At 32.7% G+C, this 18536-nt stretch overlaps 1 protein-coding gene across 1 annotated transcript; it reads left to right on the top strand.

Annotated features, from left to right (window-relative positions):
* The first annotated feature begins 1922 nt into the window (after positions 1–1922).
* On the top strand, positions 1923–10915 carry LOC133183301 (flap endonuclease GEN homolog 1-like). The gene is given in 11 exon segments (XM_061318261.1): positions 1923–2083; positions 2890–3058; positions 3360–3449; positions 4879–4965; positions 5166–5356; positions 5512–5603; positions 8079–8257; positions 8528–8721; positions 8818–8879; positions 9073–9222; positions 9981–10915. Coding segments are annotated over 11 exon segments (1482 nt in total). The 5' UTR covers positions 1923–1931; the 3' UTR covers positions 10097–10915.
* Positions 10916–18536: the final 7621 nt, after the last annotated feature.

Genomic DNA, 18536 nt, shown 5'->3' with positions numbered 1-18536 from the left:
GCCATAGTTTAAATTCGATGTATAGTCTTAATTCTCATGTAGGCCTTTACATGTTTACATAATATATATGTGCATGTTTGTACATATTCATGTATATTGCATATTGGTTATCATACACATATAGATACTGAAGAAGAATTGTAGTGTAAAATTTTAATTTTCCCTTTTTTATTAGTCACAGTGATTTGCTCACTATAAATGGTGCATTATGAATGTTGTATCATCTTTAATATATGTCTTCACCAATATTCCAAGAAACTTACAATACTGATGATACTGTTAAACAATGTAATAGGATTCACACCAAGCCCTACTAATGCAGCAACTAAAATTTGCTAAGGACATAATGTTTTTAAGCTTAATTTGTACATATTGCAACATAGCCAAAATAAAGTGATCGAGCCATGAACAATTACCGATAGCCATACTGCTGTATATGATCTGGGGATATCATACTTTAGATGAAGTTTCTGTCCACAATACTCACCAGTAATACCAGAGTTATATTACCCCTGGTTCATCTTCAGGCAAAGAGCATTACCCAGGTGCATATATGTATATTTATGCAGTCATGTGTATACATCATTGTAGATCTATAAAAGTATATACTCATTTCTCATCATTGATCCTGTTGATATTTCAAGACATGGAATATTGGGTAGATATTTAAGCAGTGCATACATTTAGAAGATATTTTCTAACAGGCCATTCTAAACCTTAATCCTATCAATATCCAGAAGTATATTTAACAAGAAGGACTCAGGAGTTGTGAAGCCCATGCAGTTTTTGAGAACAATGAGACATGGTATGAACATTTCTGACACTGTCAACTAGCTAATGACAGAAAGCACATCTGAGTTGATGCATGTACATCATAATCTGATAATTTTATGTATAACCCACTGTGGATCAGCTGATAAATTCATGTCAGTGTTGTCCATTAGCAAATCTGAATCGACCATTGTTATTATGTTATATTTAGCTATTAGCATGCCACTACATTACCGGTATATATGAAGATTATTTTCATAATTTTCATTTGCTGAAAGGGCATCACTTGATATTCATCCTTTTCTGATATTTAAGCAATAGAGCATCTGCAGAATATGATATATGACTCACTTTTTCTATACAGTAATAAGCAAAAACTGTCATGCCAAAGTTATGTAGAACTTGACATTATAATATTAGAAGCATGTTTTTACTAGTGTGACATCATGATAGCCAAATAAGTCTATTCAGTTCAGACTGAGTCAGTTTATTCACTTTGAGTGATTATATGATATAACTATTATGGATGACAGTGAATGGTCAATATGTGGTCATAAGGGAATCCATGTCAAGTGATATTAACCTCAGACACAGAAAATGATAGTGGTCACCCACGCTCCTGTCGCTATCACTTTCAGTATCTTTGATCAAGATCACTTCTCACCATTGATCCTGTTGATATTTCAAATTGGTCCTTATAACCACATATCAACCTACACTGAAGTCCATAATTGTATCAGAATAATTGATAAATGTATCATAATTGTATAGTGTTATCAGATCAATACGTACTATGTGTACTCTTTATCATTAGAGACTGTTCATTCGATGGAGTATCAATAAATTGATGTATAGTGTGGAATACACTATTAAGTATTGCAAAAAAATAATCTTATGTCACATAAACCTTTAAGCATTTTTCATGTATTTCTAAACAAGCTTATTAAAATAGACTTGTAAACTGCTAATAATACACTTTGTCAAATAAAGCAGACAAAATTGACTAATGTTGCTATATCTTTTCTACTGAAATTGCAGTTTTCTTTTAATATACATCAAGGCTATATATGAATTGCTTAATTTGTCTTTGTATGGTAAAGAGATGCAGACTTATATAAAATTGCTGTAAATATGGTATGACTTTCAGCTGCTGGATTGAGATGGGTGTGAAGGATCTATGGAAGGTCTTGTGCCCTGTGGCACAGAAGTCTGTCCCTGTGAAATCTTTGGCAGGAAAAACCCTGGCAGTAGACCTCAGTGGATGGATTGTGGAATTTAGAAGTAATCAGACTGTTCCACACCTGTATCTCAGGTATGTCAGATCTAATCAAAGATATCTGTCACCTGTAATCAGATCTAATCAAAGATATCTACTCTATCTCAGATATGTCAGATCTAATCAAAGATATCTGTCACCTGTAATCAGATCTAATCAAAGATCTCTGTCACCTATCTCAGATATGTCAGATCTAATCAAAGATATCTGTCACCTGTTATCAGATCTAATCAAAGATATCTACTCTATCTCAGATATGTCAGATCTAATCAAAGATATCTGTCACCTGTAATCAGATCTAATCAAAGATATCTACTCTATCTCAGGTATGTCAAATCTAACCAAAGATCTCTGTCACCTATCTCAGATATGTCAGATCTAATCAAAGATATCCGTCACCTGTAATCAGATCTAATCAAAGATATCTACTCTATCTCAGGTATGTCAGATCTAATCAAAGATCTCTGTCACCTATCTCAGATATGTCAGATCTAATCAAAGATATCTGTCACCTATCTCAGGTATGTCAGACCTAATCAAAGATCTCTGTCACCTATCTCAGGTATGTCAGACCTAATCAAAGATCTCTGTCACCTATCTCAGGTATGTCAGACCTAATCAAAGATCTCTGTCACCTATCTCAGGTATGTCAGACCTAATCAAAGATATCTGTCACCTATCTCAGGTATGTCAGACCTAATCAAAGATCTCTGTCACCTGTAATCAGATCTAATCAAAGATATCTACTCTATCTCAGATATGTCAGATCTAATCAAAGATCTCTGTCACCTATCTCAGGTATGTCACATCAAATCAAAGACTGTTTTTACCTCTATTTTTAGGACGTTATACCAGAGAACAACTCGGCTGATGAAGGCTTGAGTTAAGTTGGTCTTTATTGCTGATGGGGTAGCTCCCGAATGTAAGAGAGAGACAATATTAGCTCGCAATAAAGATGGACTTGGATCCAGCAAGATACACAGACAGGGTTTTAATTCAATTGCTGAAAAGGTATAAGAATATTAAGTCTTATTTAGGAAAAAGGGGAATTAAATGTTAATAATCCCCAAATATCAGTAACTGTAAGATCATAACTCTAATTCTGTCTTGTGCATTAAACACATACCTTCTGCTAGGAAGTCATGTTTATGTGTGTGTGGGAAGCGGGGAGGGTCGAATCTTGGTTGAGGTAATGGTCTCTGAATGCTCTTATGTTTAGAATATTTTAAAGTATGCAAGAGAGGATTGAAAAAAAAATCTATAAATTCACCTTTATCTAAATCTCAGTGTTATATGTACATTATATTTACAGTGTTTTGGTGTGTTAGAATGCCTTGGGATGCCTTGCATTCAGGCACCTGGGGAAGCTGAGGCATACTGTGCCTGGTTAAACAACAATGGAGTAAGCTTGACAAAATTGTTCATTTTGTAATTTCTTCATTACAAGGGGTGATCAAAAAGTTTGTGAACTAATTGAATTTCTTCCATAAAAGAAATAAAATTAGGTTTTAACGTTTATTATTTTTAAAGTAGTCCCCTCTGGTTAAAATGCACATCTGCACAAAGTTCTACCCATGCGCGAATCACGTACTTTAGACAGTCACGTTTCATGCTCCACCGTAGTGTTCTGTTTACAGAAGCTTAAAGATTTTTCCCAGTCTTATATTTCTTACCTTGCAGGTTATTTTTTATAATAAGAATAGTCTATTTGTAACAAAAGGCCAAATCTAGGCAATAGGATGGGTGGATAAGGATATTCTTTCCCAGAATGAGCATGGTGACCATCACAGCTTGACTCCTCTGTCTTGTGTGGGTCATTTATCCAATGTGGATTTAGTATGGGTGCCTTCTCTATGTCATATCTGATATGTTTAAAGTCTAAAATAAACGATATTTTAGGATTTAATAATTATTTGATTGTTAAGATATTCAACTATTTATCTACCGGTAACTGTAACTTGGCAAATTGCTCAACTAAGGACACATCTCCTTCCCAGCTTACTTTCACTGGGCACCAGAACAAACATCATTTTTAACCATCTCCCTTCCTTCACTAAAAAAATCAATCCAATAATGATTGAACTTTTGACAAGTCTTTTGCCTTCATAAGCCTTGTTCAAATTATTAATTGCTTCTGCAAAAGAATTTCCAAGATATACATTGAACTTTACAGCCGTTCCTTGCTCGAGTGTGACTGAGTCAACCATTTTTTGTCACAAGTCATCTACATGTTGATGTCAATACCACATTGTGACGTCATAAACATGGAACAAACCATCACTTAACATCTGCTATTTATAGAACATGTTTATGACTATGTGTGTACTAAATTTCATTCTCATCTGAATTGTTGTTTTGTAAATATAGAGGTAGTTCACTATTTTTTTTATCACCCCTCGTACTTATGATTTTAGTAATAGTTCAAACTTTTACCTATCTCATTCTCATAATTCATCATGATATACAATAAATTTAACAAATAGTTTTCAAAAACAATCTTTAACAACTTGTGTTTCCTTAGATTTAGTTGCAGGTTTAAATGTACACTTGCTCTTTTGTTTCATTTCAGTTATAATAATGATTTTCTAAAAAAAAAAAAAGAAAGAAAAAAAAAGGCTGAATTAGTGAATTGATATCTCTTCAATTATTAGTTCATTCAAATGAACTAATAATTGAAGAGATGTCATAATAGAAATATTTATATGTAAATGTAACGTCAAGGTGATGCATATATATGATTTATAACTTATGGGTCTCAAAATCTAGCTTATAGATCTATAAGTATTCAATGCAGTGTATCAAAGAGATCATGAGTAAATTTAATATTTCAGAAAGTTGATGGTGTCCTCACTGAAGATGCAGATGCATTTCTTTATGGAGGCCAAGTTATATACAAAAATTTAGATGTATTAAACAAGGCAAGATTTAGAGCATTCTTTGTGGTAAAGAACAACATGAACTCACAAACTTACGTTCACTGTTTTTGAGTAATTGTTCTCAGAATTAATCAAAAAAAAGAAAAAAAAACTATTGGTCCAAAAACATTTCTATCAGAAAGTGCAGATATACATGTACAACTTGTAAAACTTTCTATTTCAATTATTGTCTCTTTTTATAGCATGAATATGTAGTTGATATCTATGACATGAGAGATATTGAAAATAAACTTGAGCTGACAAGGGAGACGTTGGTTGCTATGGCAATGCTGGTTGGCTGTGATTATGACAAAGGAGTGCGAGATATTGGAACAGAGAAAGCTCAGGAATTGTTTAGAGAAATCAACCGCAATCAGCTAGATCCATTAACAAGGTAAATGCAAGACACTGATTCAATGTTGTGTGAAGAAAAATGTGATGGCTGTATTTTGATTTAATATGAAAATGTCAAGAAGAGATTCCTTCTTAATGTGTGATGTGGAGAAAATGACTGCATATAAGTCAAAGATTTAAACATTCCTCCTTCAGGGTAACAGGTTGGAGAACAAATAATGAACTGGAGAGGTTGTCAACATCAACAGAAAAAAGAGAGGCTCACTGTAAACAATGTCAGCACAAAGGTAATATGTCACCACAGTGTTTAATGGATAGCTAAAAGTTATGATTTTTTGTTGATAAGTAAACTTTTTTCTGCAATAATCATTCTGATTTAACTCTGACAAACCTTGCACTGATGATATATGAGAATGTTCTCCTTTGTTTGGCTTCTGTGAATTATTTAAACTAATTTCTGACTTATCTGAAATTCTACATTTACCAAATTTGCAAATATATATACATGTTGTATAGATTAGGATGTCTGTGACAATTCTTAATGATTCTGGATGAATTTTGGCATTATGGTTCTGCATGTGACTTACATCGTACAAAAAGATTCTGTTAAAAAGTTTTTGACTTGCTCTGCTTTAAAGAACACAATACTCAATTAAATATAAGTCCTACACATGACTCAATGAAAAACAAGTCCTACACATGACTCAGTTAAAGACAAGTCCTACATATGACTCAGTTAAAGACAAGTCCTACACATGACTCAGTTAAAGATAAGTCCTACACATGACTCAATTAAAGACAAGTCCTACACATGACTCAGTTAAAGACAAGTCCTACACATGACTCAGTTAAAGACAAGTCCTACACATGACTCAATTAAAGACAAGTCCTACACATGACTCAGTTAAAGATAAGTCCTGAACATGACTCAATTAAAGACAAGTCCTACATATGACTCAGTTAAAGATAAGTCCTACACATGACTCAATTAAAGACAAGTCCTACACATGACTCAGTTAAAGACAAGTCCTACACATGACTCAATTAAAGACAAGTCCTACACATGACTCAGTTAAGGTATGTCACTCGTCAGCTTTTTAGAAAAGTTCAGGCAGAACCTCTTACTTCAAAACTATTTATTAAAATTCCATTTTCATAACATATTTAAATGAAACAATGTAAATTGTTCAACATTCAATAAAAAAACTGCTAAAAAATTCATGAAGAAGCAAAATTTATGAGGGACTATTTCTTGTGGTGGAAGGATATTTAGCAGAAAATTCTGCAAACCAGCACATTTATTAAATTTAATATCTTGGATTTTTAGCCTCACATACTTTTACTCAGAGAATATTTTCCGTTATGATATGCTAGGAATATTAAATATAGGTCTTAATTTATATTTTTATAGCAAATTTTACACCTTCCCTCAACAAACTTTGCCGAGAAATGAAGATATATTAAAGAAGTCAAGATAAAATTTACACAGTTTTTGACCTGAAAATCGCATATTTTGACCAATATTTCAAAATTTACATCACTGACCCCAGCTTTTTCTTTCATTATTTAAAACTACTCGATACTTGTGACTGATCAGCACTCAAGTCGTAAAAAGTTTGATACAAGAAAATATTTTATTGCCCATTTAGATTTTTAATACCCCAAATATGTTACTTTTTTAGTGCAAAAAGGTCACACAATAATTTACGTGCATTAATTTGCAAGATTTGTTCAATGATAAATATTATTCAAACTATTTTACGCAAAATAAGATTATATTTATTGCCATGGTTACATCTGATAAAATATGATAAGGGTTAAAGTGATTAACCAAAGAGTTAAAATTTAAGTGCAAAAAGGTCAACTTAATTGTACCGTAGCTCAGTCAGATGCACACTGACCCCCTGTTTTCTCTGCGATTTTGAGTCATACTATATGAGTACTTATCCAAAATATACTTCTCAAAAAATCCTTGATATAACAAATTTCACGAGTGACATACCTTAAAGACAAGTCCTACACATGACTCAGTTAAAGACAAGTCAAACACACTAATCAAGTACAGACAATTCCTGCACAAGACTCAATTAAAGACAAGTCCTACATATGACTCAATTAAAAACAAGTCCTACACACGACTAAATTAAAGTCAAATCCTACATATGACTCAATTAAAGATAAGTCCTACTTCTGACTCAATTAAAGATAAGTCTTACACACGACTCAATTAAAGACAAGTCCTACACAATACTAAATTAAAGACAATTCTTACACATAACTCAATTAAAGATAAGTCTTACTTATGACTCAATTAAAGACAAGTCCTACACATGACTCAATTAAAAACAAGTCCTAAAGATAATCTGTATAATAATATGCACTACACATGGAATATTTTTCACTAAATGGCCAAGTGGTCTTATGACCAATTTTTTTAAAATGACCTGGGCCTAAGTACGGATGTTATATATATAAACAATAGAATGTTTTTCTTTCTTTTTTTTGTACTTGGAAATGCATGGATAAAGGTTGCAATCATTGCAGAAAAAAATTACATAACCTGCATTATCCCTGCATTAGCACACAAAGAAAGCATTTTATTGTTTAAGTAGCTTTCATTTCAAATAGAAGCAATTTGTTTTTTATGCAAACTACTGTGCAACGTTTTCTAACAACTGAAGGATTTTATTAAAATACAAATTTAAAGATTCACATTATAGATAATTTATTTTAAAAATTCAAAAAGTATATTTCTGTTGAAGGGACAAAGATCCAACATGAGAAAGAGGGATGCATTGATTGTAGTTCAAACATACCATGTGATCAAAGTTCAAAAGTCAAATGTTCCTGTGGAGGTGTATTTCATGAGAAAGAAAAATATAGACTGGAACTGAGATATTATAAAAAAAGCAGGAAGAATCAATCTTTTCCAAACATAAAGGTACAACTTAATATTCTTTTCTTTTTTTTTTTAAATAAATGTTAAGTTAATCCAATTTATTTGTTGCTAAAGTCTTTAAAACAATCATTGTTTTGATATAAAGTTTACACTTCTATCATTGAGAAGGGGAGGGGGGGGGGGTGTTGTTGTTGTTATATTTTGAAAGTTTTAATCAGTCTACACCCTGGAAATAATTACTATGAATCAGCACTAACCATTCCATTTACCTCAGATAAAGCTCTGTTGTTGAGATGATTTTTTTTTACACAGGTGGTTAATGAGTTTCTTCATGCCAATGATGATTTGAGAGAGACTAGCTTTGAATGGAAAAGAATAAATATTACCAAATTGAAAATTCAAGTTCCTTGGGTGGCTTATGAAAATATAGCAGAACTTCTTGTGCAGCTGAAAATGATAGGTTTATCCAGCTTCATGGATGCAGAATCAATGATTCGGCCTCTGAGGTAAGATTTTATTTTTAGTTGTTAAAAGAAGAGATAGAAATTTTAAAAAGTACAGATTTAAAGTGTTTTGTAATTATTAAATGCATGTATTTTCAGAGTATTAAAGGAATGCCAACAGAATTTTGTGAAGTGTTTTAAAGTCCAGTGGACCAAACTTGGTGAGTGAAAACAAATTTACCATAATGTGTTGGAGAACCTACATAGGTTTCTCTCTCTCTCACTAATGCAGCAGTACTCTACCATATATTGAACATTTAAATTGAGCAAATTTCTTTACAGCTGCAAAATAATGAAATTTGAATAAAATATAAACTGTTACATTTTAAACGAAAATCTACATTTTTCCTTCAGATGTTGACAGCAAGTCATCAGATGATTGTTATATATTTATTGTTGATCAAGAACCCTTTAAGAAGTTGTACAAAAGTGAAGTATTGAAGTATCAGGCAGAAATAGAAGAAGAAAGCAAAAGTAAAGAGAAAGAAAAACAGATTAGAAGAGGTATTCCATCTTTTTAGCTCTACTGGTCAGAGACCAGAAAAGATTATACGATAGTAAGATGTCGGTAATCTGTCCATATGCCTGTCTGTTTGTATATAATTTTTCAAAAGCTACTCCTCCTACAGTTTCAATATTACTTGGTACACAAGTACACAATACTAAGATACATTGTTCTGTTTATCGATTTTTGATTTTGACAAAATATGTTGCCATGATTAGGCCATTCCAAGTTTTTTCTATGTTTAGCGTCCGCATGCGCCTTGTTTTTCTGGTCAAAATCACTGAATTCTGTCAATTTCTCAAAGTATTGTCTATTAGGAATATAGTAAGCATTGAATACCTTGATTTTGCTGAAGAATGGTTTCTTTTCTACTATAATTAATGAAATCAAATCCTTTGAATGACATCATTTTTATGACTATAAAGTCTGTGTTTTATTTTTTGGTTTGTGTGTTTTTTGCGAATACATAGGTAGGTTTTTGAAAGATGGGTGGATGCTAAACAGAGAAAAAACTTGGAATGGCCTTACATTCTTTCAAAACAATACTCTTCCTACAGTTTTGATCCAATTTCAATAAGACTTGGTAGAAAGTACATAAGATACATAATTGTTTGCTGGTTTCTGATTTTAACAAATGGTCTTGCCATTGTTTCTAAAAAAATAGCATTATTAAATTGAATTGATGATTTTGTTTTATACTACATGTTTCTTTGTTTCTAACTTATTCAAGAACCAAAAAATTCAATGTTGATTACAGGCAAGAAAAGAAAGGATACCACGAGTGGAAAATCCTCATTAATGACAGATTTCTTTAAAGTGAAGAAAAAATCATCACCACCCCCACCAGAAGAAGTCAACCATGAACGTACATAAAAATTCAAGAAGAAATTGTAATTGAAGAGGTCAACATGAACCTACATAAAAATTATAGAAGAAATTGTAATTGAAGAGGTCAACCATGAACCTACTCCTACGCAATGATTTAAGAAATAACATCACCAACTCTATCAGAGGTTGTCACATGGTAATACTTAAGTCAACTATGAAACTACACAACAATTAAAGAATAAATCCTCACCACACCAACCAGAAGTTGTCACACTATATTGGATCAAGTCAACCATGAGCGAGAAAGAAATAAACAGAATCACCTTCACCAGAAATAATAACTAAGTCAACCATGAAACTACACATTGATTTAAGAAATAAAAATCATCACCACACCTCAGAATTTGTCACATTGAAATGGATCATCAACTATGAACCAACACAATAATTAAAACTTGTTATATATAAACTCAACTTTAATATTTGACATAAAGTCGATTGTTATTCATAATGATGTGATTATATTTGACTGTAAAATGTGACTATATACATGTTATTTTCCTTTGCAGTCATCTGGCAAACTTCTACATGTATATACATTTTCACAAAGAACTGAGAATATTAAACCATTCAAATTCACCAGAAATGTTACTCACAAGAAATTGATGAATTTCATTAATTACATGTACAATTGTATAATTTATTATAATAGCTGTTACAGTCTGCAAAAAAAGGGAAACATTTTTTTTTTCATTTATTATAAAATTTTTATATTCAGTATCTTAAAAAAATGCGCTTTTTTTCAACAAAATTATGTATTCTTATAAGAAAAATAAATAATACTTGCTTCCCTTACTAGAACACAATCGGATTCTTACCTATACAGCTCAAAAAAAATTAAACCTAACTTGCTTTTGTAAACTAATTAAATACATATTTTGGAAATAAATGTTGCTACTTAACAAAGTGCAAACAAAAGATATGTTGAATTTCGCAATTTTATGATAATTTTTAGTTTCACAATTGATAATTAATTATGTAGTACTTATTTGCTCCCCTGCACAAATAACAGCCTTATGGTAATTAGGCATGCTACCGACCAAGTTTCTATTGGAATTAAGCACTCACTATTGTGCTTTGCACATATCTTTATATTGATAAGTTGGCATATTTTGAGTCAGGTCCTATCTTTCTTACTTGACCCCAAATACGTATTTTGATTTTGGTTTGAGTCTAGACCGTTCGATGCAACAGAAGTGTAGAAACTATACTCTGAAAAACATTTTGTGCTTTATGAGTTCTACTGCTAAATACTTCATAGTTACAAATCATTTTCAGGGAAATAAAACAAGCATACAGGCTATGAACATCAAGCAAGTTTTTATACGCAATACATTTTCTAGACTAATGTAGATGGGAACAATCCTGATTGAATCTCTAACATTTAAAGAGGAAAAAGATTTTGGTAAAACCATGCTACTGATGGCTTAAAAAAGACATGTGGAAGAGAAAAAAAATTCTATAAAAACTCCATAAATAGCTAACAGTGACATTAAGATTGTTAGTCATAAAATGTATTTTGTTTGTATATTGTTGTTTGTCTATTAATCTCCTTTTGATACAACATAATTAATGCAAATATATAAATACTGTTAAATGGAGAACAATAGACAAACATGTTCTGACTATATATAAAGTCAGTGAAAAAGTGGGCATCGTCATTAGTGTATGGAGATTCAAGAAATTGTGATGACCCCCGTCTTTGAAAACAGCTTCTTACTTCATAAATACATACTTTTATTTAATGTAATCAAGTAAAGTTGTAGATTAGATGTTGACCATTCCTGCAATTAAAAGAAAAATGCTTGTCTCCTTAAGTGCAGTTGTCCTTTACAACTAACAAGATCAACAGAGCCCTGACCAGCCAAAGAACACTTGACCCTGAGTAATCCAGAATTTCACAAATCTGGTAAAATTACCTTTGCTCATAACAACTTAATTTGTACTCTGTTTGTCTCCTAGATTTTCAAAAAAATTATGCATTTTCACTATATAATCAAGACTCCCCTAACACCAGAAACCCTGACCCAGGGGCCATGAATATCACAGTTTGGATGTCATCCTTACTGATCATAACCACACAGTCATCTGCTAAATACTCAGGAGCAAAGAAGATTTTCAAAGAAATGGATGTATTTTCACTATAATCAATAAAGCCCCACCCTAACACCTGAGATCCTGACCCTGGGGCCATGAATTTCACAATTTTTGAAGAGGCACCTTTGCTGATCATAAATATGCACTTAGTGTGTTTGCTAAATACCCAGGAGCATGAAAGAAGATTTTCAAAGAAAATGCATTTTCACTATATAATCAGTAGAGCCCTACCGTAACACCAGAACACCTGATCGAGGGGCGGTGAAATTCACAAATGTGGAAGAGGCACTCTTGCTCTTCTTAATCATGCTCTTAGTTTAATTTGTTTGCTAAATATCCAGGAGCAAAGAAGAAGATTTTCAAAGAAATAATGCATTTTCACTTTATAATCAATAGAGCGATAACACCAGAATTCCTAACCCTGGGGCCATGAATTTTATAATTTTGGAAGGGGCACCCTTGCTTATAATAACCATGCATTTAGTATTTATTATGTTTGCTAAATACCCAGATGCAAAGAAGAAGATTTTCCATTTTTGCAATTTTACTATATGATCAATAAAGCCCCACTCTAACTCCAGAAGCCCTGACCCAGGGGCCATGATATTCACAATTTTGGAAGAGGCGCCTTTGATCATCATAACCATGTACTTAGTTTCTTTGCTTAATATACAGGAGGAGAGAAAAAGCTTTTTAAAGAATTTATGCAATTTCACTATATGATCAATAGAGCCCTACTCTAACTCCAGAACCCCTGACCCTGGGGCCATGAATTTCACAATTAAAGAAAAGGACTCATTGTTTGTTATAATCATGCCAACACTTTGACTGCTTGATGCGATCTTGGAGTAGAGAAGAAGATTTTTGAAAATTACATCAATTTTGATTATTGTGGTCCCATCCCTCGGGCCCCAGGGGCAGGGGCCATGACATTCACATTTTTTACCCCCTTTGCCCATAATACTCTAGATTAAAATGTTTAAATTGGTTCAGAAGAAGCTGAAAATGTTCAAAAGTTTACGAACGACGGACGTTGTGCACACGACGACGGACGAAAACATATTGCAATAGTCACTCAGGTGACCTAAAAATCTTCTTTTCTTCTGGACATCTCCTGGACATTAAGCTGTTAGCATGATTTAAATTAATATTGAGCCCTTTACAAAACTGTGAAATTCATGGCCACTGTGTCAGGGGTTTTGAGTTAGGGTGGGGCTCTCCTAATCATATAATAGTGAAAATGTATGCATTCTTTAAAAGCTTTGCAAACAAACTAAGTGTCTTGGTTATGATGAGCAAGGATGCTTTTTTTTTCCTTCAAAATTGTGAAGTTCATCGCCCCAGAGTTAGGGGTACTGGTGTAAGGTTGGGACTCTGTTGACCATATGGTAAAAATGCATAAATTTAAAAAAAAATCTTTTCCTTTTTCCATGGGTATTTAGCTAAAACCAAGTGCATGTTATGATAAACAAGGACGCCTCTTCCAAAATTTTGAAATTCATGGCCTCTGGGTCATGGATTAGGGGGAGGCTCTATTGTTAATATAGTGAAAATGTAGTATTTCTTTGAAAGTCTTCTCTCCTCCTCGGAATTTAGCAGATACACTAAGTACATAGTTATGATAAGCAAGGATACCTCTTCTAAATTTGTTAAATTCATGGCCAAGGGATTTGGTGTAAGGGCGGGGCTCTGTTGATCAAATAGTAAAAGTGCATAATTTTTTTAAAAGAACTTCTCTGCCCCAGGGTATTTAGCAAACAAACTAATTGCATGGTTACGTTGAGCAAAAATGCTTCTTCCGAAATTGTGAAATTCATGGCTCCAGGATCAAGGGTTCTCATGTTGGGGGGTGGAGGTGCTCTATCGATAATATTGTAAAAATGCATTATTTCTTTGAAAATCTTCTCTGCTTTTCGGTAGGTAAACTAAATGCATGGTGACGATGTCTCTTTCAAAATTATAAAATTCATGGCCCCTGGGTTAGGGGTTCTGATGTTAGGACCGGGCTCTATTGATTATATAGTGAAAAACATTAATTATTTGAAAATCTTCTCTGCTCTTGGGCATCTAGAAAGCCAACAGAATACAAAGTTGTTATACCCAAGGGTGTTTTTACCAGATTTCATAGTTTTAATGGTCGGACAGGTTTGTAAATAATGAATAAAAATGAGATAAAAATACGTTATCTTTATACATTACATTTTTTTTTTCAAAGATCAAGAGAGACCGAATTGTGAATGAATGTGTAGAATTGATCTCAAGCACTATTACAAATGTTTAGTCTGCATAATGATAGTGGCAGATGAGAGTATATTGGTACTGGCAAGTAAATATATCTACTTTATGATTTATTATTGAGTACTACACTAACTACATGTATCTTGTTGAACCCTGATTATCCTATTTCTCTTCCTTTGGGACAACACATCTTCATCTCTCTGTTAATTTTGTTTCATTTCTTACTTCAGTTGATCCTTTACAGCGTTATCTAAAACTCAGGTAACTGATAAGGCCCTTCGGCTCTTGAACCAATATAGGTTGCTGACAAATAAGTTGATGCTACAGAGATTTCAACTGCATTTTTTTAGAGTCAGCATTTCGTAAATTGTATGGTCTTTATAATGGTGTTAATAGAAAATATAACCTTTTATTGCGTATTTTGACTTTCAATTTGTTCTTCATTTCTTACATTAAAGTTGAAGTTGAAAGTTGACATTAAAAAGATGCTTGAGTTTCTGATTGACAATATCTATGTGGTTTTTGGAGACCAGGTCTTCCAACAATCTATTGGAATTCCCATGGGTACCAATTGCGCCCCGTTATTAGCAGACCTTTTTTTGTATTCATACGAAGCAGAATTTGTCCAAAATCTTATACGTGAAAAGAAGAAAACACTTGCTTTGGCCTTCAACTCAACATTTAGATATATCGACGACGTACTGTCAATTAACAATGATTATTTCCATTCTTATGTCGATACGATATATCCCGGTGAGCTTGAGATAAAAGATACTACAGAGTCTGAAACATCTGTTTCATATTTGGATATATTACTTGAAAAAGACGTTAATGGTAATCTAACAACCAAGCTTTATGATAAACGTGATGACTTTAACTTTTCAATCGTCAACTTCCCTTACTTATGCAGCAATATACCTTCATCACCTGCATACGGGGTTTATATATCTCAGTTGATTCGATACGCAATAGCATGCTCTACGTATGTACAATTTCTAAAACGAGGTAAATTACTGACAAACAAGTTGATGAAACAAGAATATCAGCAGTCTCGTTTAAAGTCATCATTTCGTAAGTTCAGCAAATACAATTTATCATTGAGTCAAATGCTGACTGACGTTTTTCATACTTATTGTTAGGCCGTTATTTACACTCTGAATTGTCGACGGATTTTCCCGTTATTTCCCGATCATGACAAGGAGCACACGGCGAGAGTGAACGGTCGGCAGGGGATGCTCACTCCTCCATGGCACCGATCCCACCTCTGATGTTTTGGAGGTCCGTGTTTGCTCTGCACCTATTTTGTAATGTTTAATGGACTTTTGAGCATGAATACTGTTCGTTATCTCCATATATTTCATTACAAGATATTTATTGATTGATGATTTTATAAAAAGTTGCATGAACTGCTCCTCAGCATGGGCATGCGTAAGACATAAAAACAAACGTATTGAGTTTCCAGATATGAATGATTAAAAATTGTAAAAAGTTTAAGAAGAATTGAATTGCAAATGACACAATAAAATGTTTTGTTTTTGTTTTTTTCTGCAGTTCACATTAAATGTGATATATATCTACATGTATCACAGCACTGATCAGCATTATCACGTGACAAAGATCCAGGGTATCATGCAGCACGTGAACTTTGTACGTCCTATATATTTGTTGCATTTGTCTTTGAATGAAATAATATATTAACACCGTAAATTAAAGTCTTAAAAAATACACGGGAAAGTAAAGCAACTCTAAAAATATATCATAGACATGTACTCTTCTACTTGGAATTTTTTTGGACTCTTTCTTGTGGAAATACTTTAAAATGCTAAATATATTTTTAAGGCCGACTTGATGCTTTATATCAATTTAACTTGTCTTCACAGTTTACATTTGATATTTTATATAGACAAAACACAAAAGCTGGACGTGTTATACAGATCCAGTAGCAGCAGTTGATGTTGTTTTTTTTTAGCAGTACGATGTATACAGATCTTTCGTCAGAAAACATGTATACAATGTTCTCTCGAATCTTATTTAAAAACACATACTTCACAGTATTTTATTGCCCTCCGCTTTTACATAAGGCTAGGGATTTTCATAAAGGGCATGTCTGTCAATCTGTTGAACTTGATTTTACATTAATTATCTAAATTAAAACGTCATTGTCAATCTGTTTGTTCGCCAAACTGTTTGTCTGTCTGTCTCTCTGTTCGTCATGCTGTCTGTAATACTTTTGTTTCAAGGTGATATATATGAAAGTACTTAAGTTTTGCGAGGAAATTTCATATAATAACTTTAAAAAATCCCTATTGTTTTTGAGATCAAGACCACAAATTCATATATGAAATAACACACTGTAGTTTCGGGATTATATTAAGCCTTTGTAATGAAATGTTTGGTTAAAGGTCAATGTTCATATATGATATAAAATAGTCTCTGGATTCATTCAAACATGGTCCCAGTTATTTCTGATGAGAAAGGACCAAGGTTAAGGTTATTTTGTTTAAGCAAGTGACATGAATTCCTTGAATGAACTTGTTTCACTTCACATTATGGTTTTGAACAATCTTCCATGCTTGTTTAACTATTAAAATATTGTATAATCTCTTACTTACATTTATTATGAACAAGTGATTGAAATTTGATAAATGAATATATTTACATTTGCAAATGTTTTCCCTTATATAACACTATTTGAACAAGGCGTTTTTACACCTGTGTAAAAACAGGTTCGTCATGTGACCAGACATTGATTGTTTAGTCATAATCGATCTACGTAATATCATAGTGACGTCATAAGTGATCGACGTGTTCAACGCATTCAATTTATACCGTTGGGGGTGAAAAAATAAATCAGTTTATCGGTTTAAAACAATAGGACCCAACTATTCGTAATAAATCAGTCACAAATGTAAATACATGTATAAGAAATAAAGTATCATTTTAAGCTTTTATAAGGATGTAAATACGGGTTGGTCATGTGATCAAATCCCATAAAGCCCGATTATATTAAGCTTTTGCAATGAAATTTCATATAGTAAATTCTTGTTTAAAGGTCAAGGTTCATATATGATATAAAATGGTGTCCGGATCCATTCAAACATGGCCCCCGTTATTTCTGATGAGAAAGGACCAAAGTTAGGGTTATTATCTTGTTTAAGCAGATGACATAAATTCCTTGAATTAGCTTGTTTCACTTCACATTATGGTTTTGAACAATCTTTCATGCTTGATTAACTATTAAAATATTGATGTATAACCTCCTATTTATATTCATTATGAACAAGCGATTGAAATTTGATAAATGAATGTAAATATATTACAGAATACGTTAATGAGTAGAGGAAAAATGACTTTTAATTAAATAATCAATGTAAAACCAAGTTCAGTTTCTTTATTTCATTGTGCCATACGACACTTCAGAATACATGATACATACAAAGATATCGCAAGGTATAAAATTATGATAGTGAGCATAAATGAAAAAAAAATAGAACGTGTTATCAGTAATTCGTAATAATGAAACTTAAAACTAATACTGCATTCTCCTAATGGAGACTTGAAAATATTTTCCGAGATAACAGAGTCCCTGTACATTTTGTCTCTAATAGAAGTTGAACTAATTTCCAAATACTAGTTTCTTATTCACTGTAGTAATACTTTAAAAAAAAAATATTTCAATCAGATCTAAGACATACTGATTATGTAATTTTGACCATTTCATCGGGAATCTCTCCTTAGGAATCATCACTGGTCCTAGAACAGTTACATATGTGCTTCCAGAATCCATCCCATCTTGACATTCTCTACCACATCCAGAGTATCCAAAAATGTGTCCTCGATCACGGAACTGATATTGTTTGGGGGCAGTCTCTTGTTTCTCTGTAGCACTAGCTATTACCCAAGGCCTGTTAAAAGAAAACGTTTGATGAACACAGTCAAAGGGTTTAAGTCCAAGTTTGCCACATATGAAACAAGAATATTAGCAGTCTCGTTTAAAGTCGCCATTTCGTAAGTTCTATGGTCAATACAATGACCTTGTCAGCAAATACAATTTATCCTAAAGTCAAATGCTGACTGACGTTTTTCACAC

Source organism: Saccostrea echinata, unplaced genomic scaffold (genome assembly GCF_033153115.1).
Source record: "Saccostrea echinata isolate AGI-Se365-2 ecotype Australia unplaced genomic scaffold, CSIRO_AGI_Sech_v1 ptg000009l, whole genome shotgun sequence".
NCBI classification, from domain to species: Eukaryota; Metazoa; Mollusca; class Bivalvia; order Ostreida; family Ostreidae; genus Saccostrea; species Saccostrea echinata.
Note: the sequence above shows the minus strand (reverse complement) of the source record. Positions and strands in the feature narration are given on the sequence as shown.